The sequence below is a fragment of the Symphalangus syndactylus genome, chromosome 24 (genome assembly GCF_028878055.3).
Source record: "Symphalangus syndactylus isolate Jambi chromosome 24, NHGRI_mSymSyn1-v2.1_pri, whole genome shotgun sequence".
Lineage (NCBI taxonomy): Eukaryota > Metazoa > Chordata > Mammalia > Primates > Hylobatidae > Symphalangus > Symphalangus syndactylus.
Window position 1 is genome coordinate 44,954,531 of NC_072446.2, and position 23,671 is coordinate 44,978,201.

Consider the following 23,671-nt stretch of genomic DNA (forward strand, 5'->3'; position numbering starts at 1 on the left):
CACTACTGCCTGGTGACAGAGTGAGACCCTGTCTCAAAAACAAACAGACAAAAAAAACCAATGCTCTTAGCATCTGCTGGGTCTACGTTGGGCAGTGTGTGTGCCATGGCCACCCCCAGCTGCAAGGGAGGCTGGGAAACGCAGTTTCATTATCTGAGTACTAGTGGGGAGAGAAAGAAGAGAGGAAAGCAATGAAAACCCCTGCCGCAAGGAGGTGAGAGCTGATTCATTTCAGCTTCCTTAGGTGAGGTGATGGGGCCCAGACAGGTTCTGAGGCCACTGGAGGTCACACAGGCCAGTAGGGATACACCCAGTGGCAGACCCTGGTCTCCAGGCTCCCACGACACAGATCACATAAAAGCAAGGTCAGTCTCAGCACACATAGATTTAATAAGCACTGCATGTTATTCCTACAGCTGCAGGAAACCAGGGGGAAGATGGCCACAGGGCCAATGCCAGGCAGGGCACAGGGTGGGGCCCATCAAGCAGCATATGGGGAACCGGAAAGACTCTGCCAGCATGGTCATGGTGCACAGGTGGCTACAATGGTGGGTAATGCCCAGTTGGGAGGATGCAGTGTTAGAAGGGGTCTTGTCCGATGGATTCCTTAGGAATGCTTGGGAGGCTGATATAATTTCCTAGAATTCTGGGATTCTAGATGGTCTCTGACCTGCTCTAGGAGATCTGGGGCTCCAGAGAGATCTCAGCTACAAAAGTTATCCTCTCCTGACCCCACCTTGTGGGAGACCCCAATGGTCTCAAAGTCTGTGGATAAAGGGACCTACAACCAAGATGCCTCCTGACAGGGAGACCAGGGGCTTTGCAGTCAGGCCCCAGCCTACATCCCTCGCCCCAGGGGACCGCACACAGGGTGTCCAAACCTACAAAGGGCAGCAGGGTGAAAGCACCAGGGCCGGCTTGGGGGGTAAGCCAGTCCCTTCTCAAAGGGCCAGTAGGCCACAGAGGCGGCCCGGGCAGGCAGGGTGGGGTAGCTGGCTGTGCTGTCCGAGGTCGCTGTCCTAGTCAGAGCAGGGCCAGGAGCGCCAGGACAGGAACTGTGGAGAGCAGGGAGCGTCTCTCCAGGGCCCGGCATGCGAAGGACACCTTGGGGGTGGGAGCCAAGTGCAGACTTGAGGCAAAAGCCTGTCTCTGCCCTCTGCCTGCACCCCACCCCAGGCCCTTCATGCCTCCACCCAGGCCCACCAGGCACGGAAGGGTGTGAAGGTGCCAGCTCACCCTTCCCTCCCTGCACCTACCTGCAGGACGCTGTGCTCCGGGTCTCCCTGGGGGTTCAGCTGGTCCAGCAGGACTGGGGGCCACCCGCTGGCAAAGGCCTGAATGGCACCATCTATGGAGGGAGGGGTCCAGGGTGGACTTGGCTGGGAAACCCTAGCACAGGGCCCAGCACAGGGGACAAAGTGAGAGACCTCCTGCTGCAAAGACTGGCTCCTTGGGACGGAAGGTGCGTGGTGAGGAATAACAAAATAATAAGGACAGCTGTGACAGAGTGACTCAACTGTACAGTCTTCCATTCTCCCCTCTAAAATGGCTCCCGGCCAGGCGGCTTGGGAGGGGGCAGTAAGCGCCGCCCCAACTCCCTCTCCACCCCCGCCCGGGCCCCTCACCCAAGCAGCGGTTCCTTGTAAAGAGCCCCCGGAAGGCTTCGCAGTCCTCACGCCGGTTCCCGCTGGCTCCGCAGTCGCACCAGGGCGCCACGCGCGCGCTCACGTTGTCCACGTAGTTAGGGGTGACGGCGGTGCCTGCGGGGACCCCGAGGGCGAGGTCATCGGCCCACCCAGGCGGAGATATCCCCTGGAGAGCCCCCGCCCGCGCCCAGATCCCGGCCGCGCGTACCCACGAGGCCCGCGTAGGCACGCAGGCAGCGGGCGCGCTGGTCCAGCAGGCAGCCGTCGGGAGCGCTGGGCGCTGGGGTGCACGAGACCTGAAAGGCCAGGAGGCGAGGCCTGCGCGGCCGGAGGGCGGTGAGCGGGAGACAGGCCCCGACCCCACCCTCGCCACGGCCCCGCCCCCTCCCGCGCGCACCTGCAGACTCGGCTGCGCTCGCAGAAGTGTAAGGGCTCAAGGCAGGAGGGCGGCGCGGGGCCGGGCCCCGAAAAGGCGCAGGAGGGCACGAAGGTCTGGCGCCGACGCTCGGCGCACGCGGGGCCCGCGCACGGGCAGAAGAGCAGTGCGTGGGTGAGCGCGGGCGGCCCGCGGGCGAAGAAGCGGCGCAGGGCCCGGCGGCAGCGGGCGCGGGGACAGCCCCCCTGGGCGACCTGGCCCAGGCACTGCGCCACGTACTCGGAGCGCAGCCGCTGGCACCTAGCGTCCGCCGTGCAGGCTTCGGCCGCGTCCACACATCGGTTCCCTCTGACCGAGCTCACCAACCCTGGGAAAGGGGCGGGCAGGCTGCGGGTCTCCGTGCGCCCCGCATGCACACCTCACCCAGCCCATCCACGCCCCTGGAAGGTGGGGGACACTGAAAACCCGAGAAGGCACAGAGTGTGGCCCAAAGGGGGGGCCGACTGGCACTGATCGGCTCTCCGTCGTGGGGATGGGCAGCGGCGGGCTCTGGAGGGCCCTGCAACACCTCAGGGATGGTGAGGGAGCATCGAGGCTGAGCCAGGCCTTCCCCAGAAGCTGAAGCCCCTCCTTCCCGGGCATCACCACCATTCCCAGAACCGCCACACACGTCCAAAGACGGGTCCAGGGGCTCCTCCTACACTCATGGGCACTACCTGACGGGGGAACAATGAGGCTTTCTGGGGATCTGGCCAATGGAGACTTTAAAACCAGAGATGGTATAGAAGACAGTGGCTGCTCCTAGTCTCTTAATGACAGGCCGTGACACCATACCTTTCCTCCCCTACCCCCTCCACCTCGCCCCTTATCTCCTACCATGGAGACCCTTTGGGTGGGTCTATTGATTTCTGTTTCTCCCTCTTTCCTGACCTCCTGCTCCTCCTCCTGCCCCCTGCATCGGCGTCTCCCCTCTCCAGCCCTTCCTGATGCTCCCTTGAGTCGAGGTCATCCTGCCCCATCTGGGGCTTCCTCCAGCCCCTCCACCCTCCATCAGCCAGGGGAGAGCAGATTCATGCAAGAGCTCTGGCCACTGAAGAACCCACTGAGTCCTGGCTGCCAGGGTGTGGATTCAGAGAAGTCCCTGACGACACACCGCCGGGCTTTGTCCTGAGCCACAGGACCCAAGGGTTCATCAGTGGTTTTAGTGACCAGGCCCCAGGATAGGTGACACCCTGCTGGAGACAGAGAAGGTGTCTGGCACCACAGTCACACACCAGGGGTTGGGTAGACAGAGGGCGAGCTCTGCCCAGATGCCCACAGGCTATGTCTAAATGGAGCCAGGAAAACTGGAAGTTGAGACTTGACAGCCTTTTCCCAGGATTTGAGTCACCAAAACCAGGCTAATCGAATGCCCCCCAGCCTCCATAAGTTCTCCAGTCTGGAACATCTCATTCAGACTAGAAGCCTTTCTGGTGCCCAGCCTGGGTGGACATACACAGCCTGGCCCCTCATCCATCTCCCTGTGTGTTTGTGCACAGGGGCTAGGGGATGGTATCCCACCCCAGGCTGGGAGCAGGGTGCCTCTCTGGCAATGGCCGTGTCTTTCAGGCCGTGGATTTGACCATGTGGTGACAGTGATTCCTGCTGTGACTTCAGCACCGGCCTCTGCAGGAAGGATGAACATAGGTTGAGAGCTTAGAATGGTTCCTGAGTGGAGGGGATAGACGGCAGCGGGTGAGTCCTCTCTTCCTCCCCTCCCCAAAGGGCACACTTTGCTCTCCTCTCACAGACTTGCCAGGCACATCCCTGGGTCTCAGCTGCACACACCAGCACCTGGTGTTGCCTAAGGGTTTGGACCCACCTCTGCCTGTTGCTTACCTGTCACCCTTGCCCAGAACACCCTTACCCAGTCTCCACCCTTACAGCAGCTCATCTCAGCTGCAAGATCTCCTCCACCTTAAACCTTTACCAGATTCCACTTTCCACACTACACTCAGTAAAGTGACCCCTCCCTCCGCAACATCCACGCAGGGAAGGAGCAGTCCAAGAAGGTGGAACAACAGATGAACAACACCAAAGATTCACGGCAAGGAATCTGTGTGATGGGTAGGAGGGCTGGCGCTGAGGGGAGGGTGAGAGAGTTGGGAGATGGCAGACAATAGGCAAAAGTTCCTGGGGTGGGGGTGCCAAGGCTGGAGGGGGATGGCGGTGGTGGCTTGACTGGGCTGGGAGGCGAGGTGCTCAGCACATAGTGGGATCGATTGCCAGGTGTCCCCAAGCCCTGCGCACAGGCCGCTCCCTGGCAACCCTTCCTGTGGTTCAGCTTTTCCTGGAATCTCTTGCCCTCCCACCTTGTCACTGAGGAGCAAGAACAGAGAGGCCAGGGTTCGGGGTCCAGGGGAAAAGAGGGGCACTCACCCAGTAACAGCAGCAGCAGCAGCGCAGGCCCCAGGCAGCAGACCATGCTGGACGTTCAACAGAGAAGGATGGCTGGCAGAGCCCTGATAGGCACCCCCTTCCTAGCGCCTCTGGAGCAGGAACACAGTGAAAACCCAGCTGTCTGTGCTGATACCCCTGGGAGGAGCCTTTGCTGCGACAACTCCCCGCCCTCATTAAGTCTCCACCCCAGGCTGCACCTTCAGGTAAACCTGGGAGCCACAGGATCTGGTGCCTGAATGTACCTAGATGGACCCCAACACACTAGCCCTGCCGTGCACACCCAGCAACACACAGACAACCACCCAGGGAGACCTGGTCTCTCCATGCTAAACTAGGAGCGCTGTGAAACATTTTTCTTTTCCTTTTTTGTATAATTTTATTTTAAACTTAAAAAATTTTTTTTGAATAGAGTTCGGGTCTCGCCCTATTGCCCAGGCTGGTCTTGAACTCCTGGGCTCAAACGATCCTCCCACCTCGGCCTCTCAGAGTGCTAGGATGACAGGTCCATGGTGTGAGCCACCATGCCTGGCCTATTTTAAACTTCTTATTGTTGACTAATTTTAGACTTGCAGAAAAGTTGGAAAATGTAAGCATTTTCCTTACACCCTTCACCCAGCTTCCCCTAATGGTACATCTTACTTAATCATAGTCCAATCATTACAGCTAGGAAACTAACCTCGGTACAATCCTATTAACCAAACTGTAGACTGTTTTGCATTTCCCATTTTCCACTAATGTCCTTTTTCTGTTCCAAGATCCATTCTAGGATCCCACATCACAGTTGTCTCCTTATTCTCCTCAGTCTGGGAGTTCCTTCATCTTTTCTTATCTTTACCCTTGACACTTTTGAAGAATCCTGGCCAGTTATTTTGTAGAATGTTTCTCTTGAGTTGTCTGATGTTTTATTCTGATCAGAATGAGACACACACAGCATTGTTTTGACTAACCAAAAAGTTATTCTATAAGTAAATATTGAGGTTAAAAATCTCATCCAACCTAGGCAACAGAGTAAGGCCCTGTCTCAAATAAGTCTCAACACTGAGATTTAAAAAGTAACCAAAAAAGCCCCCACCATGATTTGTCTTGACTTTAAAAAACAAAAACAAAACCAAAAACGATGTCTTGCTCTGTTGCTCAGGCTGGAGTGCAGTGGCACGATCTTGGCTCACTGCAACCTCCACCTCCCAGGTTCAAGCGATTCTCCTGCCTCAGCCTCCCAAGTAGCTGGGATTACAGGCGCCCACCACCACGCCCGGCTAATTTTTGTATTTTTAGTAGAGACGAGGTTTCACCATGTTGGCCAGGCTGGTCTCGAACTTCTAACCTCAAGTGATCCACCCACCTCTGCCTCCCAAAGTGCTGGAATTACAGACGTGAGCAACTGTGCTCGGCCTCATTAGCATCTTAAATCTCCACACAGGGGTGTGTTTCTTACTATTATAATGAGCAAAGGATCAGTTTGAGGATAGGTAAAATAAAAATGCGCTTGCTGTCTAGAGGGAGAAGTCCCCGCTGAAGATAGCTTTGCTTGAATGAGCTCAATTGCAATGCCAGTGCTGAGGCTTGTTGACTGTACAGTCACCACAGTTGCTGCTGCGCACCTAGAACATGCTCACTTTCTTGACTACCTATCCTGTCTCAGTACATCTGTCTGTGGTTTGTGGTGGTTCATTTCCTAGTGTTTTTTATGAATCGGAAGACTGTGATGTGCTTTCTGCTGTGCTAACCATGGCCGTTGAAGCAAAATGTAAACCAAGATGCCCCTGCAGTGGTTCACTCTACGACATCTGTTACCGGAAAGGGGTCCAGATTCAGACCGCAGGAGAGGGTTCTTGGATCTCGTGCAAGAAAGAATTTGAGACGAGTCTGTAAAGTGAAAGCAAGTTTATTAGGAAAGTAAAAGAATAAAAGAATGGCTACTCCATAGACAGAGCAGCCCTGAGGGCTGCTGGTTGCCCATTTTTATGGTTATTTCTGGATGATATGCTAAACAGGGGTGGATTGTTCATGTCTCCCCTTTTTAGACCACATATGGTAACTTCCTGATACTGCCATGGCATCTGTAACCTGTCATGGCGCTGGTGGGAGTGTAGCAGTGGGGACAACCAGAGGTCACTCTCATCACCATCTTGGTTTGGGTGGGTTTTAGCCAGCTTCTATACTGCAACCTGATTTTTTGTTTGTTTGTTTGTTTTGTTTTTTGAGACGGAGTCTCGCTCCAGGCTGGAGTGCAGTGATACGATCTCAACTGCAACCTCCACCTCCTGGGTTCAAGCGATTCTCCTGCCTCAGCCTCCCGAGTAGCTGGGATTACAAGCACACACCACCATGCCTGGCTAGTTTTTGTATTTTTAGTAGAGATAAGGTTTCACCTTGTTGGCCAGGCTGGTCTTGAACTCCTGACCTCAGGTGATCTGCCCACCTCAGCCTCCCAAAGTGCTGGGATTACAGGCATGAGCCACCGAGCCCGGTCTACTGCAAACTATTTTATCAGCAAGGTCTTTATGACCTGTATCTCCTATCTCATCCTGTGACGTAGAATGCGGTAACTGGAAACGCAGCCCAGTAGGTCTCAGCCTTATTTTCCTCAGCCCCTATTCAAGATGGAGTTGCTCTGGTTCACAGGCCTCTGACACATCCTCTTGTGTTTTGGCGTGTGGGAGGAAAGGGGTGAGGGAAGGAAACTCAAAACCAAGCTCTGACCACACAGGGCAGGTGCACTCTCCCACCTGTCTGTGGGTGCCACAAGTCAAGGGAGGGGGAGGGAGAGAAGAAGGCGTGACAGATGGCTACAGGCCACAGAGTGTCAGAGGAAGCCCAGTCCCTCCCGGGGCAGCCCAAATAGCTGGTAGTTGGGTGGCCAAAGAGAGGGCATCACAGCTGAGCGGGGCTGGCTCACTGCCCCCAGCTCGATGTCCACTCTGCCCCTCAGCACCCCCTGCTCAGCCTCAGGGTCCATGCCTGCCCTCCTGCTTCCCAGTCCCTTCTGCGTGCCTCCTGCTTTTCTGCTGTTGGCCCCATGCCAGCTCCTTTCCGCTGAGCTTCTCTTCTCCAGTTCTCCAGCACAGCCAGGTGATCCCGGGCTCCAGACAGGCCTCTCCCCCAGACTGGGGCCTCCCCTCTTAGAGCCCTCTTTCCTTCCCACGTGGCTTCCCCAGGGTTCGCCACTGAATGGGGAAGGGGTGGAGGGGGCGCTGGGCAGTCTTAAGGAATAGCCAAGAGGGCAGAGTTGGCCTCCCCTAGGGTCCCTTGTAGCTGGAGCCCCGGGGGGTCTAGACACCCCCTCCTGAAGGGTAAGAGCGGGGGAGGTATATTAACATGTATTTTTAGATTCTCTCTTTTTTTTTTTTTTTTTTTTGAGACGGAGTCTTGCTCTTGTTGCTCAGGCTGGAGTACAGTGGCGTGATCTCAGCTCACTGCAACCTCCACCTCCCATGTTCAAGCAGTTCTCCTGCCGCAGCCTCCTGAGTAGCTGGGATTATAGGCACGTGCCACCACACCAGGCTAATTTTTGTATTTTTAGTAGAGATGGGGTTTCACCACATTGGCCAGGCTGGTCTCGAACTCTTGACCTCAAATGATCCGCCCGCCTTGGCCTCCCAAAGTGCTGGGATTACAGGCGTGAGCCACCATGTCTGGCCTTAGATTCTCTATTTTATGATGGTTTAACATCTCGGGGTGGGGGCTTGTTGGCTGGAGAGAAACTGCTTGATTCCTGGAGATCAGAAACAACTCATGCCTTTCATATGCAAACCGACCAATCTTGAGTCCATACACCAACCACCCCCTTCAAGGAACTCTCACATACCAAGCCAGTATTTCCCCTGCCCTCAACCAGCTCAGGGCCAGGTACCGACCCAGACAACTAGAGCCCAGCCCCATGCCCCGAAGCCCACCAGAATGATTCAAAATGCCAATCCTACCCTCTGCCCCTGGCCTGCCTTGCCTCCCCAGTGGAAACGGCACTGAGGGCTGTGGCCTGTGCCCTCCACTCGCTCCTGATTCTGTCCCTGGACCAAACCTAGTGCCTCCCGACTGTGGCCCTGCATGGTGGGAAACTGTGAGTAATAACTTCTTTCAACAGCATTGGCCTCTGTGTCATCATTCAGTCACCTTCATAAATTAAAATTTTGCAACTACAACTGAGGCAGGAGAGGGCTTTAGAGAGCACTCTCACCTGGCCCCTTGGGCTTGCAGAGTGGCGCCCAAGCTGAAGTTGCCTCCCTGCACTCAGTTTTGGGATGGTTTTGTTATGCGGCAACAGCTGGCTGATATAGGCCACTCAGCAGCTCTTGCATGAAGCAATGGGAGAATGTGAATGCCCAAAGGAGGCAGGAGTGACAGAGCAAAGAGGGTGTTCAAACTAGGCAACACTGTCCTGTGCCCAGACACATGCCTGGGGCCCTGGCTGCCATCTAGCCTCGGCCTGCCAACCACCACCCCGTCAGCCACCACCCCACCAACCACCACCCCGTGTGGTCCTCAGGGTACCCCATAGGGTTGAATTTACATACAGAAAAGACTAACCAAGGTCCAAGTGTAATATGTCTTTTTAAAATTTATTTTAGAGACAGGGTCTTGCTCCGTCACCCAGGCTGGGGTGCAGTGGTGCCATCATAGCTCACTGCAGTGTTGAACTCAGGCTCACGTGATCCTCCTGCTTCAGCCTCCTGAGCAGCTAGGCCTACAGGCACACACCACCATGCCCAGCTAATTTTAAAACTTTTTTGTAGATACGGGGTCTTGCTATGTTGCCCAGGCTGGTGTGGACCTCCTGGCCTCTAGTGATTCTCCTAGCCTGGCTTCCCAAAGTGCTGGAACTATAGGCATGAGCCACCACGCCTATAGCCAACATGTCTTTCTTTTGACTTCTACTTTGGTATCTTAAATGGTTCCCTCTGTCCCCTCCCACACACAGAATGGGGAGAGGCTGTCAGATTCTGAGCTCCAGAACCTCAGGTGCAGCACTGGGATTGGCGGTAGGGGCTCAGGAACCACCTAGGGGAGAAGACATGTGGGAAGAAACAGGAAGGAAGGTCCCCAAAATTATGTTTGTTTGCAGAGGCCAGGCTCCAGGGGAGTGTGGACCCAGTCGAACCATAGGGCCCCAGGACCTCTAGCTTCTGGCCAGCAGTCATGCCCTCCACAGAGCTGGGTCTGTGGAAATTGCATGTAGGAGACACACCAGGCTCCCAGGACAGAGCCCTTCTGGGGTGGCCAGCACTACCCAGCCTCCACTGGTGAGGGAGGTCAGGGGCTGTGTGACGTTTGCTTCTGGGACTGATGGTTTATTGAGCTGGAGAGTGTGCCCAGCAGTGTCCCCCAGCCCTCAGGAGCTTCTAATGTGGCTCTGGGTTCCTGGAGTGGGTGGGTCGGAGCTCCACTCGGGGAAGAAACTTCCAAGCTGCCTGAAGGTGCTGGAGGTCCGGTGATTCACTGGCTCTGCCCCTGGAGTTCAAGTTCCTGGAGTGGCTGTCAGTGGCCACCTGTCTTTAAATCTGTTCATTTCAGGAGCTACCTCTCACCAGAGGCAGGATCTTGGCATCTGGACTTGATCTGCTGCGAACAAGGAGGATATGTTGTCCCCTAAAGACTGGGGCCCCAGGCTGCAAGCTGTGTGGCAGGGAGTCCATCCTCACTCAGTGAGGACCAATGATACAGGAAAAGCCACAGCTTTCCCTCCCCAGCCCAGGAGCTTCCAGCATCCTGGTCTCCATGATAACCAAGAGGTCATAAACTAATTTCCATAATAACCTGAGCCCAGAAACCTGATTGGGGGCAGCAAACTGAGGGGTGGGAGAGGTGGGAGGGTGGGTGATGAGAGGGGGAGACTTTGAATCCAGGTCCCTGCTTACCTTGGGGGTCAGGTGAGACTGCCGGCAGAGGCTTCTCAGGGTGGCTGCTGGGCTCATGAGAGTTCTCAGGGTCTGGGAGCAATGGTAGAGGGTAAATGTTGTGAATATGGTCAGCAGAAGACCCTGGGGCTGGGGTGGGGCACAGGGGACTCAAGGTGACTGGGTGCTGCCCATCTGGAAGGAGGCAGGAGGCATGAGCCCTTCCCTTCTCCCTTCCCTCTCCACCTCCCCCTGGTGCCTCACTCACCCAGGGGCCAGGGCTGTCCAGTGGCTGTGGGGCCCAACTCCATGGGGTGATCGCCACCCAGGGGGTGGTCCCTGTGTGGGCCATCTTTGGGCCTGAGCAACGTGATAAGAGTCCAGGAGGTTGGCACAGTGATCCTGAGTGGGTTATTGCCTCCCCACAGCATGGTGTCCAGCCCAGGGAGTTCTGCGTTTACTGAGTTTCTTGGGGCACCCATCTGCTCTAAGTCACCCTCTCAGCTCCCTTCCTGCTCCCTCTTCAGGGAAGCCTTGAGATCCAGGCTCCAAGTGAGCCTCATACCCTCGGCTGGCACCTCCTCTCTCTAGTCCTAACATTTCCTCCAGGCTCTGGCACCACCCAGCACCCTGGCACTCTTCAGATTCTGGCATCGCTCAGCTTCCAAAGAACCTTGGACGTCCGCCCCTTCGGCAGCTATGTCTGCTCTCCTTGTCCCTGGGTACCCTGCTGCCCTTGATGATTCCAAGCCATCTTTGACTGTCCCCATCCCATCTCCCAGGGCCTTGTCATTTCCGGTGATGTTCCTTCAAAACATTCTCCCCTGTCCTAAGACTCCTGCCTGGGGATAAGAAGCAGCCACCGCCCTCTGTAGCACCCCCTCCGTGCTGACACGCCAGGCTCTGGCCACCTTGCTCCTCTGCCCACAGACCCTCAATTACGACTCACTGTGTCAGCCTCCTCTTAGCTGCCACCCGGGGCCAGGTGGTGCCCTGCCCCTGTCTGTTATGCCCTCTGCCCCTATCTCTGGCCCAAATCATGCCATCTCCCTTGGCTTGCCTGGAGCACTCCCAAGATCAGCTTACGTCAGACATGACACAGAGTGCCTGCCCTGCCTAGGGCCCTGGTGCAGGGTGAGTCCTAGGACGGCCATGCTTAGTATTATGTGACTCCCCCCTCCGCCACCACCCAGGTCACAGAGAACTGGGTTAAGGCAGGGCCCTGGCACAGGGGCAGCCAGCACCGTAGCTGACCAGTGGTATGGAGTGAAAAGATGTGCTGGGCCCAGCATTTGGGAACTTCAAGGGGGTGACAGAGGTGATTTGGGCAGAGGAAGTGGCAAAGGGCTGAAAACTCGTGAGACAGAGGCTGGACAGGCCTCCGGGGGCAGCATGGTACAGGGACTGCAATCTGAGCCCGGGGAAAACAGGGCGAAGTCAAGAGTGAGGCAGCCAGCTGGTGGGAGAAGCAGGAGAGTGGACAAGAGGAGCTGTACTGGGAGGCAGAGGGCCATGCCTTGCGGTGCTGGTGGTGGGGCAGGGATCCACCCCCTTGCTTGATTGGGAGGCCACTGGAACCTCCTGTTCAAAACTACTTCTTTCCATGGCTTCTGGGGCTGCTCTCTGCTGGGGCTGAGGGCCTGCCCCAGCTCCCACAGCCCCAGCAGAGCTCTGAGGAGGGGAACCGCAGGAGTAGGTTCGGGAAGCAGGCGCTCGGAGCCTACCCACTGCACGCAGGGTCCCTCCTGCAGCCCCAGCTGCATCGCTGCAGATGGGCTCCTGGGAGTCGGTAGCAACACCAGGCCAGGCCGGCCCCTGGGAGCAGAGGCAGCAGGACGCTGAGGAGCATGGCCAGCAGGAAGGTGTCATGGTCTGCGGGGATTGGGGGAAGAGGGGCTAAGTCCTGAGCAGGTGCACCACCCCAGCTCCTGCCCACATGCCCCCCACTGGCATACTTTCAGCCTGCACAGGGCCACTGTCCATGCTGCCACCAAAGCCTGGCTTGTCACAGAAGGGTGGAGCCCAGCCTGGAGCACAGTGGCAGTTATGGTTGCTATTGCAAACCTGCAGAGAAGAGAAGAGAAGGAGGGTCACGTAGGATTAGGAACCCCAAGGTCACCCCCACTCCTCAGGCTCTCACCCCGTGGCTGTGGCAGGCAGTCAGGCAGCGCTGAAACTCCTGGAAGGCAGTCTTCCTGCAGCGCCTGCTCTGGCACACCTACGGGCAGTGCACCAGGCAGTGAGGGGGACACTGGCCTGCGGGATTCAAATGGCAAGGAGGGGTCGGGTGGGCAGAGCTCACCATTCTAGGTCCACACTGGGTGCCTGGCTCTACCAAGCCCAGGCCATGCAGGTCCAGCTGGGCACTGGGGAGTGCCAAGGCTCCCCGACAGGTCACTTCATGACCATCTAGGTGAACGATGGAGTCCACTGGCACCATGTGTGGTGCAAGCAGGCTGGGCTTTCCGCCCTGGCACTGCAGCTTCCCACACAGGGCATCCCTGGGGAGGAAGCAGAGGGGGGTCGACAGCTGCAGTACCCCCCTTCCCCAAACCTACTCCATAGCTTCTGCTCCCTCCACTCAGCTCCACTCCTTACCTCCCTGCACAGGGCAGGAAGTGGCCCTCGCTGTCCTGGCCGCAGTTTCCATGGGCATCTCCCGCAGAGTTCACCACCTGGAAACAGGCCTCGGGAGCTGGATGGGAGCCTGAGGAAGCATGGGCCAAGCTGCGGGCAGCTCGGAGGGGGGCCGCGCTCAGCGGGCCTCAGTTTCCCCTGCCCATCTTCTCCACAGTAGAAAACTGGCTCCACCAGAGGATGGGGGGCAGGGTGCAAGGGTGCTAGTGACCTCTCACCAGGCCCCCAGAGCTGCTGGCACTGCTGCTCCAGCGTGGGACATGCGCCATCCCAGCAGTAGCCACTGCCCCTGGCACAGGGTGAGCCATCCAGTAGGTAAACGTCCTGGGGACAGTGGGAGGAGGTGCCCGTGCAGAACTCAGGGAGGTCACAGTCACCCATAGCCTGGCGGCACAGCGCTCCAGCCGGCTTCAGCTGTGCAGGTGACGGGTGGTGGGGAAGGCAGAGAGAGGCCACGGGCAGTGAGAAGTCCATGCTCCAGCCGTGAGAGCACGGCTGGGAGCTGGGGGAGCCAGGCAGATCCACGCCCAGCACCCAGCGGGGGAACCTGAGGGCACCAATTAGCTAAGGCCAACAGGCCGGCTCCTAAGCGCCCCGAAACCCTCACCGTGAACCTTCCATGCCCTCACCAGGCAGTGCGTGCAGCAGTCCCCGTGGGCGCACTGGGCCCCCGGGCGCAGCGAGCAGTTGTGAGCAAAGCAGCAGAGGTCGCGGCACTCCTGAGACCAGAAAGGCAAGAAGGGACCAGGTGACGGCGCAGCGCCCCAGACCTGGGCGGAGAGGGCGAGTGGGGGCCGAGCGAGCCGACTTAACCTGGCCAGAGCCGCAGTCACACTCCTCGCCCGCCTCCACGAAGCCGTTCCCGCAGAGCGCCGGAGGCACCGGGAGTCCGGGGTCCGGGGCATTGGATAGGCACGCGCCGCCCCCCTTGCGGAAGAAGGCGCGCAGCTGGCGGCGGCTGCAGGCGCTGAACACGCGCGGAAACGGGTGCCTACCGGCATGGGGAGGGCATTGGGCATGGATGGACAGTCCCCCAACCCCCGCGCTTCTCCGATCCCCACCCCTGGGCTTGGCTACAGCCGCCAGATGCGCAGACACGCCTGAGCGATGGGAGGCTCAAATCCTCTAGAGGCAGAGCCCGGAGAGGGGAAGTAACCCGCGCAAAGTCACACAGCAAGCGGGACGGGGGATGGTGTGGCCCCAAGAGTGGGCAGCCCGGGACCCAACGTGGAATCGCGACCCGACGGTGCTCCTCCTGGTGTAGGAGTAACCTCGCCAGGTTACTCGGAAAATAATCTTCATACCGTTGAGAATCCACTTTGCCTGAGCTTCTTCCCTTTAAGCCTCATAAACCACCCTGAAGCGGACACTATGATCATTATCCCCATTTTACAGAAGAGGAAACTGAGGGACGACCAAAGAAACGCAGCGGAGGAAGTCCCCAGGACTAGCCGCCCCGCCACAGCCCCGACCCCCAACCCGCGTACCCGGTGGCCGCAGCCATGACGCAGCCTCCGGACTCGGCCGCAGCCTCCACGCAGCAGCCGTCGGGGTCGTGGCTGAGTCCGAGGCTGTGGCCAATCTCATGGGCCATGGTGGCTGCGGCGCCAATGGGGAGCTCCGAGTGGTCCTAGGGGGTCGGGGGGGGCGGTCACTGCGGCCGTAGAGTCTCCTGTCTCTCCCCTCGCTCCCGCCCGCGGGGCTCACCGTGCTCACGCCTCCCGAGCTCTCGGCGCGGCACATGCCCTCGACGGGCGCCAGGCCCACCGTGGCGCCCTGGAAGGCGCGGCCCCTGGGGGCAGAGCGCGGCGTGACCAGGCGGGGCCGAGAGGTGAGGCCGCCCCGCCCGGGACCCGCGTCCGGGTCAGAGGCACCCACGTGAGCAGCTGCGCGGAGTCGTGGGGCCGCTGCGCCCACAGTCCCCGGCGCCACTGCAGGAAGGCCCAGAGCGTGGCGTTGGCGTCCTGCGTGACACGGCTGCGGTCCCGCTCGGTCCACACTTCCAGGCCGGTCAGCACCACCTGAATGTCCAGAGTCCTGAGAAGCTGAGGGCGAGGAGGGGCTGAAGCCGGGACAGGGCGCCCCATCGCGCCGGTGGTCCTTCGCGGGGCGCCCTTCCTCTTCCCCAAACCCCACTAGCACCTGCCTGTCCTGCCGCCGCCACCCCCATCACCGCTGTCTCCCCGCCGCCCCCAACCTGGTCCACGTAGTTGGCGACTTCCAGGAGACGCTGTTTGGTGTAGTTCAAGTTTCGGTGCCGAGTCAAGAACTGGGAAGGCAGAAATCCCGGTGGCTTGAGGGGCTGAGCTGGCCCCATCCCAGACCCCGCCAACCCCTGGGGTCTGTCCTCACCAGGGCGTGGTCTGCCACAATGTACAGTTCCAGGTACTTCCGGGTCCTGCGCGCTTCTCGCCTGTCCTGCGGAGGGGCAAATGGGGACCCTGAGTGGAAGCTGCTGGGCTTAAGCCCTGACCACCAATCCCAGCTCCCAGAAGGAAGTTTAACATGTTTTCTGGAACTTGTTTCTTCAGACTCCAGTAAAAATACTGGGACTCGAGGCCTGTGAATTCCTGTCTCTTCTGATTTGGAGGGCTACAGATACAGCATTCCCACTCCCATCCGCTCGATGCCCCTGACCCTGCTCTGGGGAGCACCAGGAAGGCTGGTCATGCCCGCTTTGTCCCCAGGATCCCTGTGGCCACAGGCTCCTTTCCAGGTGAGCAGCTGCTGCATCCGGAAGATCTTGTGGGTTGAGAAGTCCTTGGAGCCCTGGGGTGGCCAGGGACGCAGATAATAGCTGGCATTGCTGCTGAGGGTGATCAGGCCACTAGGGTGCAGAGGGGTAGGAGCGGGTGTGAGGGAGCCCTTTCCCCATCCCAGGCCCAGCCTCCCCTCCCCGAGCTCACCTCATCCCAGAGCAGGTGCAGAGGACTACCCAGGAGTCGGGGAAGCCCCTTACTCGCCCTTGGTAGTGGCAATGATCCTAGGGAGGAAGGGGCCAGCCCCAAATCTCAGCCAGGGCTGGAGCAAGAGGGGCAAGACGGAATGTGTGGTAGGGGCTAGCTCCGACCTCCCCTTAGGAATGCAAGGAGGAGTATGGGTAGGAATGGTGGGGGGTACCTATGGGGGTGCATCCCAGAGCCCATGGAAGCATCTCACCGTGTGGTTGGGGGCCAGCACCACTGGCTGCCCATCTGGGCCGTAGTGAGTTTCTATGTATCCTGGGGCCAGCAGCCTGCTGAGAGGGGGTGTTAACAGGGAGCACTGAATTCAGCTTCCTCCTGCCTCCTCCAGGATGTCTCCCAGCCTTCCTCCCTAAATGCTAATGGAGCAGCTTTATGAGTGAGGCACTCACAGTGTGTCTTAGGGAAGGGACAGGAGCAATGGTGACTTGCTCAGATCAGAAACTCTCGGGGCTAGAGAAAGGAGCCTTGGTGATGGCTTAGTTGTGGGAGGCGTGAATATGGGAAGCACCAGGGAGGACGCCAGGGAGGAGTGGGAATAGGGGAAGAGTTTGTGGTTCCCAGGGGACCTGCAGCAGGCAGCAGGATCCACGGGTCGGGAAGGGAGGAGTCAGGAGACACTGCCGAGGAAAGGGACTTGGAGTTGGGGAAATGCAGTGACCTCCCCAGGTTCCCCTGACTGCTGCCCTCCTTTGTTGGGCATCTGGTCAACCCTCTTGCCCCCACCTGCCCTAGATCCTTGAAATACTTTCCTCAGACTTCTAGACCCTACATACCTCCCACCTGTCCTTCAGTGATTGATGCTCACCCCCTGCCTCCAGAGAAAACAGAATCGCCACCTGTCCACGCTGCTTCCACCCTCCCCGCCTTCTCCACACCCACTCCGGTAATGATTCCATTTTCAGGCTCCATCTCAACAGGATCCTTCCCACATGGATGGATCAATCATAAGTCAATCTCTCTTCTTCAAAGAAAATCCTTTACCCCAACCTCACCTTGGCCTCATTACCTCCAGACCACCCCCAATGATGGCTGCTTCCCACCTCCCAGGCATTCCACCACCTGCCCCAGCTCTGCCCCCCACCCCTGCTCCACACACTCACACCACCCTAGGAGGTAGGTGATGTGACCACCCCATTGAAAGGGTAGGGACGTTCGCCCCAGGGAAAATATGGTTGGGCACAGTGGAACTAGAGTTTGTTTCCGGTCCATCCGACTCCACAAGGGAGAATAGAATACGTGTCAAGTGCTCAGAACAGCGCCTGTGATCAAACAAGCACTCAGTAGGTGATATATATTGAGAACATAATCTGGGTGGTTTTAAGAGCCTGCGCTCCAACTCGGACACCCACCCCACTCAGCCCAAGGCACCTTCCTGAGCACAGGTCTGCCTGTCCCTTCCCCAGCTCAAAATCTTTGGCTCGGGATGGTCCAGGACACTGAGCACTAAAATGGCCTTCTGTGATCTGGCCATCCTGGGACTCCCCAAATTCATTCCCCCCGCTCCCCTCCCCGTAGATGGAGACCTTCCAGGCAGGTCAGACAAACTGCTGCCCCCAAGTGTTGCCACTGCATCTTTTTCTTTTTTCTTTTCTTTCTTTTTTTTTTTTTTCCTCTTTTTTTGAGACAGAGTCTCACTCTTTGCCCAGGCCAGAGTGGTGCAGTGGTGTGATCTTGGCTCACCACAACCTCTGCCGCCGGGGTTCAAGCAATTTTTTTTTTTTTTATTATACTTTAGGGTTTTAGGGTACATGTGCACAATGTGCAGGTTTGTTACATATGTATCCATGTGCCATGTTGATTTCCTGCACCCATTAACTCGTCATTTAGCATTAGGTATATCTCCTAATGCTGTCCCTCCCCCCTCCCCCCACCCCACAACAGTCCCCGGAGTGTGATGTTCCCCTTCCTGTGTCCATGAGATCTCATTGTTCAGTTCCCACCTATGAGTGAGAACATGCGGTGTTTGGTTTTTTGTCCTTGCAGTAGTTTACTGAGAATGATGTTTTCCAGTTTCATCCATGTCCCTACAAAGGACACGAACTCATCATTTTTTATGGCTGCATAGTATTCCATGGTGTATATGTGCCACATTTTCTTAATCCAGTCTATTGTTGTTGGACATTTGGGTTGGTTCCAACTCTTTGCTATTGTGAATAGTGCCGCAATAAACATACGTGTGCATGTGTCGGGTTCAAGCAATTCTCCTGTCTCAACCCCCTAAGTAGCTGGGATTACAGGCGCCGCCACCACGCCCGGCTAATTTTTTGTATTTTTAGTAGAGACGGGGTTTCACCATGTTGGCCAGGCTGGTCTCAAACTCCTTACCTCAGGTGAGCCGCCCGCCTCGGCCTCCCAAAGCCACCGCACCTTTGTCCCTGCCATTCCCTTAGCCTGGAGTGCTGGCTCATCTTTGGGATCCCTCTAGGATTTCTTTAGACTCAGCGTATCTTGCAAATGTCCACTAGGTGGTGCTCACTCATCTCCAGCAGGGAGCTGACAAGCCCCTCCTGGGGTTGGGAGGGCGGATGTGCCCCACAGCGCGGCTAACAGCCTCCAGGGGGCCAGCCACGGGCCTGCGTGACTCTCCCTGTCATCTGCACCCTCTCTGGGGTCCTCTGCCCATCCAACCACCCGCACAGATCCGTGTCAGTCCCTGCCCCCCAACACTGATCCCCTCCTCCCAGCCCTACCCCAGCCTGGCACTCACTGGTTCTTCTCCAGCTCAAGCAGGAGCTCCTGGCCTTCAGCCTCCAGGGCCACCAGCCCCACGTCTGGCTTCGAGACCTGGGCAAGAAAGAGTGTGGAGCTGAGATGGTGGCCTCCAAGCCTCCTGCCTGCCAGGGAGTAGGTGGCCTGTAGAGCTGGCTGGGGAGGAAGTTCTTGGGGAGAACATGGGCTGGGGAGTCAGCAGGACCCCCCACATACTATGGAGGGCATGGAGGAGGTGAGAACATACAAAGATGTTCCCAAACTCCGATGTTTGCAGTCCTGACAACAGCCACTTGGAAGGGCATTGGCACCGCCTGCCAGGCACACCAACATCCTCCCTAGAGACCAGAAGTCCCAGAAAGGTGCCCCTCCCCTGGCCCGCCCTCTTCTTTCATGCCCAGAAGGGACATCAAAAGCAGGGGAAGACAGAGGGGTGCTGAGGACATCATGGGGGCATCGGGTAGCCACGGTCAGGGCCTCCTCAGAGCCTCTTCTACCTGAGGCTTGTTTCCAAATGAGCTGCTGCTCATTCCCTATAGCATTCGAACTTTACTCCTCCACTTCCAATTTTGGCAAACTGCTCCCTCTTCCAAAGTTTTCCTGGGCCTCCAGCAGCCCCCGTCCCTCCTGCTCTGACACCTGCTTCACTGGACCCATGAAGTAAACATGGACGCCATTCCAGCCAAGAGAGCACATTGGCTCTCAGCTAGGTGTCAGGAGGCTGGCTTGGCCAGCCAGCCCTCTCTCCTTCTCCCACCCTCTTGGCGTCTCCCACCCTGTGGGAACACCCCACTTCCCCCTTGTCCACTCAGCCTGGCTGGGGGCCCAGAGTTGGAGCCGACCCAGGAGCTTTCTGGGAGGCTGCTGTGCCTTCGGAATGTTTAACCCCCGACTCCTTTTCTCCAAAAATGCACTGGGCTGGGGCCCTGTCCAAGGGTCTCAGAGTCTTTGGAGGGAGTTCTTCCTTTGCAAGTGGGGAGCAGATGGCCCTTGCCTCTCTGGCCACAGGCCCCACAAGGCCTCCAGCATGAGTTCATGTGGCTGGAATGCCACTTGCTTTACTGGGGAAAGGTCTGCACTGGGAGAAAGGTGGTGTCCCAGATGGAAGGCCATACTCGAGGTCCCTGTTCCTCTGCAGCCCCTGCCGTCTTTACTCTTGCCCTCCTGGTACGCTGCCCCTCGATATATACCCTTCATCTTGAAATGTGAGTGTTTCCTGCCTGTTGGAGGGGATACCCAGCCTCTACTCTTTCTTCTGTACCATCTTGGCAGGCTTCCTGGGGGCAGGGGCCCCCACAGTTGGGGGAAGCAGAGCCCCTTTGGGGCTCTCCTCTTGAGGCAGAGTGACCCCAGTGTGTGTCCAGCCTTCCCCTCCTGAAGATGGGGAGGGCAGTCTCAAAGCTCAGGCCAGTGCTGTGCTTGACCAGTGGAATGGGGGCCTTATGGGCCTAGGGGATCCCAGTGAGGGCCCTAGGTTGGGAGCTGCTGGGTCTCTGGGGGCCTCCCAGCCTTCATGGCAATGCTCCCTGCGTTCCCTCTTGCTGGGTTTGGACAGTAGGGCTGAAAATTACAAACAAACAGGGCTCTCTAGGAGGGGCAGGGGTGTAGCCAATGGTTTAAAATCATTCAGACCTTAGTGAGTCTCAGGCTCCCAGCCTAAAGAGCTGTGTGACCATGGACAATTTCCCTAACCTCTCTGGGCTTCCATTTGCCCCTCTGTAAAATGGGCAAATCAAGGCTACTGCCCTCTTAGTTTGCAGCACAGATATTATGGCACAAACAGATGGGTCATGGTTATTCTGGAAGCGTGTGAAGGGCGGGATTGGGAAGAGGCTGGGCAAGAGCGTCCTGCAGAAGCACATGGGGTGGTCTTACATCTGGGGGTCACCAGGAGAGTGACCACTGCCCCCCCACACCAGAAGTGGATTCCGCAGGAGCCAGTGAGGCTGAAGGTTCAGGCCTTCAGTGGCAGGGCCCTGAGAGGGACAGCAGTGTGTCCATAGGGTCACATGTTCTGGTCAACTTTGCAAAAGGTTTTGTTTTTGGTGCTTTTTCTTTTTTCTAGAGGCTCCTGAAAAGCTTCAGGACCCACAAACCCTGGACCCATTTCTGCCTGGTGGGGGTGGGGGTGGCCCAGATCATCCAGGGAGGGAGGGAAAGGGGGAGGTGGGGCGGAGAAAGCTGAAATGACTTCCATGTGTGCGGGCTCACGAGATCTAGATGTCCAACCCCCAGTGCCCTCTTCTGCCCACTTGAGGGGCGGGGGAGGCAGGGGCCTACAGGAGTAGTGACTTGGTGGTTCTAGGGACCGCAGCAAAACTAGAAGCTGTAATGTAGGGAGAGACAAAAGGGCTGGGAGGTTCAGGGCCCCTGTGGAGGACGAGGTGACATGGAACTGACCGGCTCCTCCAGGCTGACGGCGTGCCAGGGTCGTCCATCCAGGACCCAGTGGGGGGTGACTGGCTGCCCAGGGATATGTCCTGGAGTGAAGACAGAGCACAGGGTGAGGGGGACCTGAGGAACACAGGGGCATGGGACAAAGCAGAGGCAGGGGGTTAGAGGACATCCCCGGGGAGGCATGGGAGGCCTTTCGGGGCAGACTTCATCTTCAACACGCGTGGGCTCAGCCTGGAGGAGGAGGGACACCTGTGGGCATCCTTGGATCTGAGGAGCTACCAAGGAGGAGGAAAAGAGAAGGCTGGGAAGGGACAGCTCAGCTGGGGATGCGGGAGTCCCCTGACCTTTGTCGGGGGGACAGGCTTGGGCTAGGCGATCACAAGGAAGAGGCCAAGGCCGCCAGTGCAGAGGGGAAGGGAAGAGGGAGGCAGCCTCAGGGATTCTTAGATGGGCAGCAGATGCTTTTAGGGTGAGAGATCTACGAAGAGAGGACGCCTGTGCCTCCCCATCATCTGAGAAAAACAACAGCCAGATGTTGCCTTGCGAGGTCCACCTTGCCTGGAGCTCCCTCGGGGACTCTGTCTGGTGGCAGGGTTTTGGTACCCTGGCCCAGAAGGCCCTTCCTCATCTCTTCAAGGGGAGGGGAGGCTTCCGGATGGAGCCTTGGTGCTCCCTGGCCGGGTGTGCCTAACGGGGCTCTAGGAGGAATCCCAGAGCCAAGCATTACTCAGAGCGCGCCTGGAAGGCTCCCCTGGAATGCTCCCAGCCCCCGACTGGCCCCAACCACTCTCACAGGCCCGCCCTGCAGGAGCCAGGCCCCAGTCCCCCAGAGCCTGCAGCAGCCCTCCTTCCTCCGGTACCCAGTCCCAGCTCCCAGAACAGACAGCCCCTGTCCCCAGGCAGCCCTGGCCTCAGTCCTGCTGGGCTGATGGCTGCCTGTGGAAGTGACTCAGCTCCTGCTAGGCCACCCCAACTCCTTTTTTCTCCTCCACCTTCTCTCCCAGACTACAAACATCAAAGACCCTTCCTCCAAGAAGCCCTCCTTGATTGGATGAGTGAATTGCCATCAGGCAGATGAGGGCCGAGAGGAGTCTGCCACCTTGGAAAGGAGGCTAGAGGGGCCAGTGCAGGGAGGGCTCTGAGTGGATCTGGAGGAGGGGAAGGAGGGGAGGTCTCTCAGCCCAGAGAGCACTTAACTGAGAGTAGAGAACCAAGCTTTGCTGCTCCTAGGCCTCTAAGGGTGTGGGGAGGAGGTAGGGTGGGCCCAGGCACAGGTGTGGTGTGGGTGCAGTGTGGTTGTGGGTGCTCTCCACGTGGCGTTGCACACATGTGCTGGCCATGGGCACCCTGACCCCAATGAGGGAGAGAGGGGCAGAGCTGGAGCTCCAGTGACCAGGTGGATGGGAGTGGAACCCGAGGGAGCCAGGTTGGTATAGGGCACATAGACCCCCCTCTCCCAGGGGTCCCATCGCCTCCCCTGGCCCCAAGATAGGGCTCAGAGGGGAGGGAGCAGTGGACCGCCTAGGACCCTCCCCTGGGGCCAGAACAGACCAGGCACCTGTACCTGTTTGGTCCCCACACAGTGCTGTGGAAGCCACGGCCCAGACTGCACAGCCCTGCCCAGCCCCGCATGCCTCCTCCCTGGTTGCCCTCCCTGTCCCCGGCCAGGCACTTGCTGTGCAGGACTGGCTAATCCTCCCACCCGCTTGCAGAGGTTGTTCCAGCCCCATCTTAACATCTTTGTTTGGAGGGGTTACCCCGAGGAGACAGCTGCAGTCTTCCCAAAGCACTGCTAAACAGATACCTTCTGTCTGCAGAGGCTCTTCTCTATCTCACCAAACAAGGCAACAATATAAACAACATACACACTGCCCTGCCGCCCTGGGAGGAGGGACGAGGGGTGGGCAGGGCGGAGGCCACAGCTAGTTCTGCAGCCTGAGAGCAAAGCAGGGACTCTGGGGGACTCTTTGGCATGGGGGCTTCCTGGAGGATGGAGCCCCGCTGAGTCCTAAGGGGTGGAGGTGCAGGAGCGGGTCACACGGTGGCCGGCGGATGGGAGCTGGTTGTGAGAGCGAGAATCCAGGCAAAGGGGGTTACGGGCTGGGGGCTGGGGGCTGGGCTGCCCTCGAGGGGGAGGGGACCATGCCCTCTGCTTTGCCAGCGGAGTGGTAGCCAGGCAGTGTGGGCAAGGCCGGGCCCGAGGCCAGCTCAAGCACACTTGAGCGTCCCTGGGCAGGTCCCACGGAGACCCCCGCAAACCGTCCCCACGCCCTGACCTACTGGCCATATGGTCCCGGGGCTGTGAGAACCTCCGCGCGCTGACCCGGGTTCTGAGCAGAACCCATCCCCGCCACCACCTCCTCGCCTAGCCTGCCCCTCAGGGCGCACCCCGCCCGCGTCCTCACCTTGAAGCACCCCGGCGCTCGGCACTGGCCAGACCAGCAGCAGTAGTAGCAGCAGCAGCAACCGGGTCCCCCGAGCTCTCCGGGGCCTCCAGCCCATAGCTGTGAGCTCCTCGGCCTCTAGGCAGCGGCTCGCAGCTCCGGCTCCGCCCGGGCTGGATTGCGGCCGACCCACGCCCAATGCAGCCCCAGGCTTCGCCTTCGGACCTTCCCGCCCCCACCCCCCACCGCCCGCCCTCGCTCCCGCCTCCCCTCCCCGCCAACC

General features: G+C 58.4%; 2 protein-coding genes across 12 annotated transcripts; both read right to left on the reverse strand.

The window, feature by feature from the left end:
• Positions 1 to 365: 365 nt before the first annotated feature.
• Positions 366 to 4,486, reverse strand: GFRA4 (GDNF family receptor alpha 4). Of its 2 annotated transcripts, XM_055266159.2 has the most exons (6): positions 4,441 to 4,486; positions 2,044 to 2,389; positions 1,855 to 1,964; positions 1,626 to 1,760; positions 1,257 to 1,348; positions 366 to 1,104 (listed from the first exon to the last, which is right to left on the reverse strand). In XM_055266159.2, exons 1-6 carry the CDS (start codon positions 4,484 to 4,486, stop codon positions 1,024 to 1,026), a joined length of 810 nt encoding a protein of 269 aa, XP_055122134.2. In that variant the 3' UTR covers positions 366 to 1,023. The 2 variants fall into 2 exon arrangements, with proteins under 2 accessions (XP_055122134.2, XP_055122133.2); XM_055266158.2 differs by having other exon boundaries at positions 857 to 1,104; positions 1,626 to 1,774; positions 1,858 to 2,389.
• A 4,507-nt stretch (positions 4,487 to 8,993) lies between these two features.
• ADAM33 (ADAM metallopeptidase domain 33) lies at positions 8,994 to 23,613 on the reverse strand. 10 transcript variants are annotated; one of them, XM_055265999.2, is made up of 22 exons: positions 23,410 to 23,613; positions 21,008 to 21,087; positions 18,606 to 18,682; positions 16,092 to 16,170; positions 15,839 to 15,915; positions 15,570 to 15,759; positions 15,285 to 15,350; positions 15,130 to 15,201; positions 14,811 to 14,977; positions 14,640 to 14,724; positions 14,420 to 14,562; positions 13,746 to 13,923; positions 13,562 to 13,651; positions 13,151 to 13,346; positions 12,894 to 13,002; positions 12,598 to 12,796; positions 12,436 to 12,513; positions 12,251 to 12,359; positions 12,020 to 12,167; positions 10,564 to 10,655; positions 10,317 to 10,388; positions 8,994 to 10,017 (listed from the first exon to the last, which is right to left on the reverse strand). In XM_055265999.2, the coding sequence occupies exons 1-22, from the start codon at positions 23,504 to 23,506 to the stop codon at positions 9,983 to 9,985; spliced, it is 2,439 nt and encodes an 812-aa protein (XP_055121974.2). In that variant the 5' UTR covers positions 23,507 to 23,613; the 3' UTR covers positions 8,994 to 9,982. The 10 variants fall into 10 exon arrangements, 8 of the variants coding, with proteins under 8 accessions (XP_055121974.2, XP_055121973.2, XP_055121979.2 ...); XM_055265998.2 differs by having other exon boundaries at positions 8,994 to 10,020; XM_055266004.2 differs by lacking the exon at positions 12,436 to 12,513 and having other exon boundaries at positions 8,994 to 10,020.
• Positions 23,614 to 23,671: the final 58 nt, after the last annotated feature.

Coding starts and splice junctions, on each gene's coding strand:
- ADAM33 (XM_063634029.1), bottom strand. CDS start 23,506: ATGGGCTGGAGGCCCCGGAGAGCTCGGGGGACCCGGTTGCTGCTGCTG. Junction 18,683..21,007: donor CCGTCAGCCTGGAGGAGCCG/GTCAGTTCCATG, acceptor TTTCTTGCCCAG/GTCTCGAAGCCAGACGTGGG. Junction 10,021..10,316: donor AGTCTCACCTGACCCCCAAG/GTAAGCAGGGAC, acceptor CCTTGTTCGCAG/CAGATCAAGTCCAGATGCCA.
- GFRA4 (XM_055266158.2), bottom strand. CDS start 4,486: ATGGTCTGCTGCCTGGGGCCTGCGCTGCTGCTGCTGCTGTTACTGG. Junction 2,390..4,440: donor GCTGCTGCTGCTGTTACTGG/GTGAGTGCCCCT, acceptor CCCCTTTCCCAG/GGTTGGTGAGCTCGGTCAGA. Junction 1,775..1,857: donor GCGTGCCTACGCGGGCCTCG/TGGGTACGCGCG, acceptor TGACCTCGCCCT/CGGGGTCCCCGCAGGCACCG.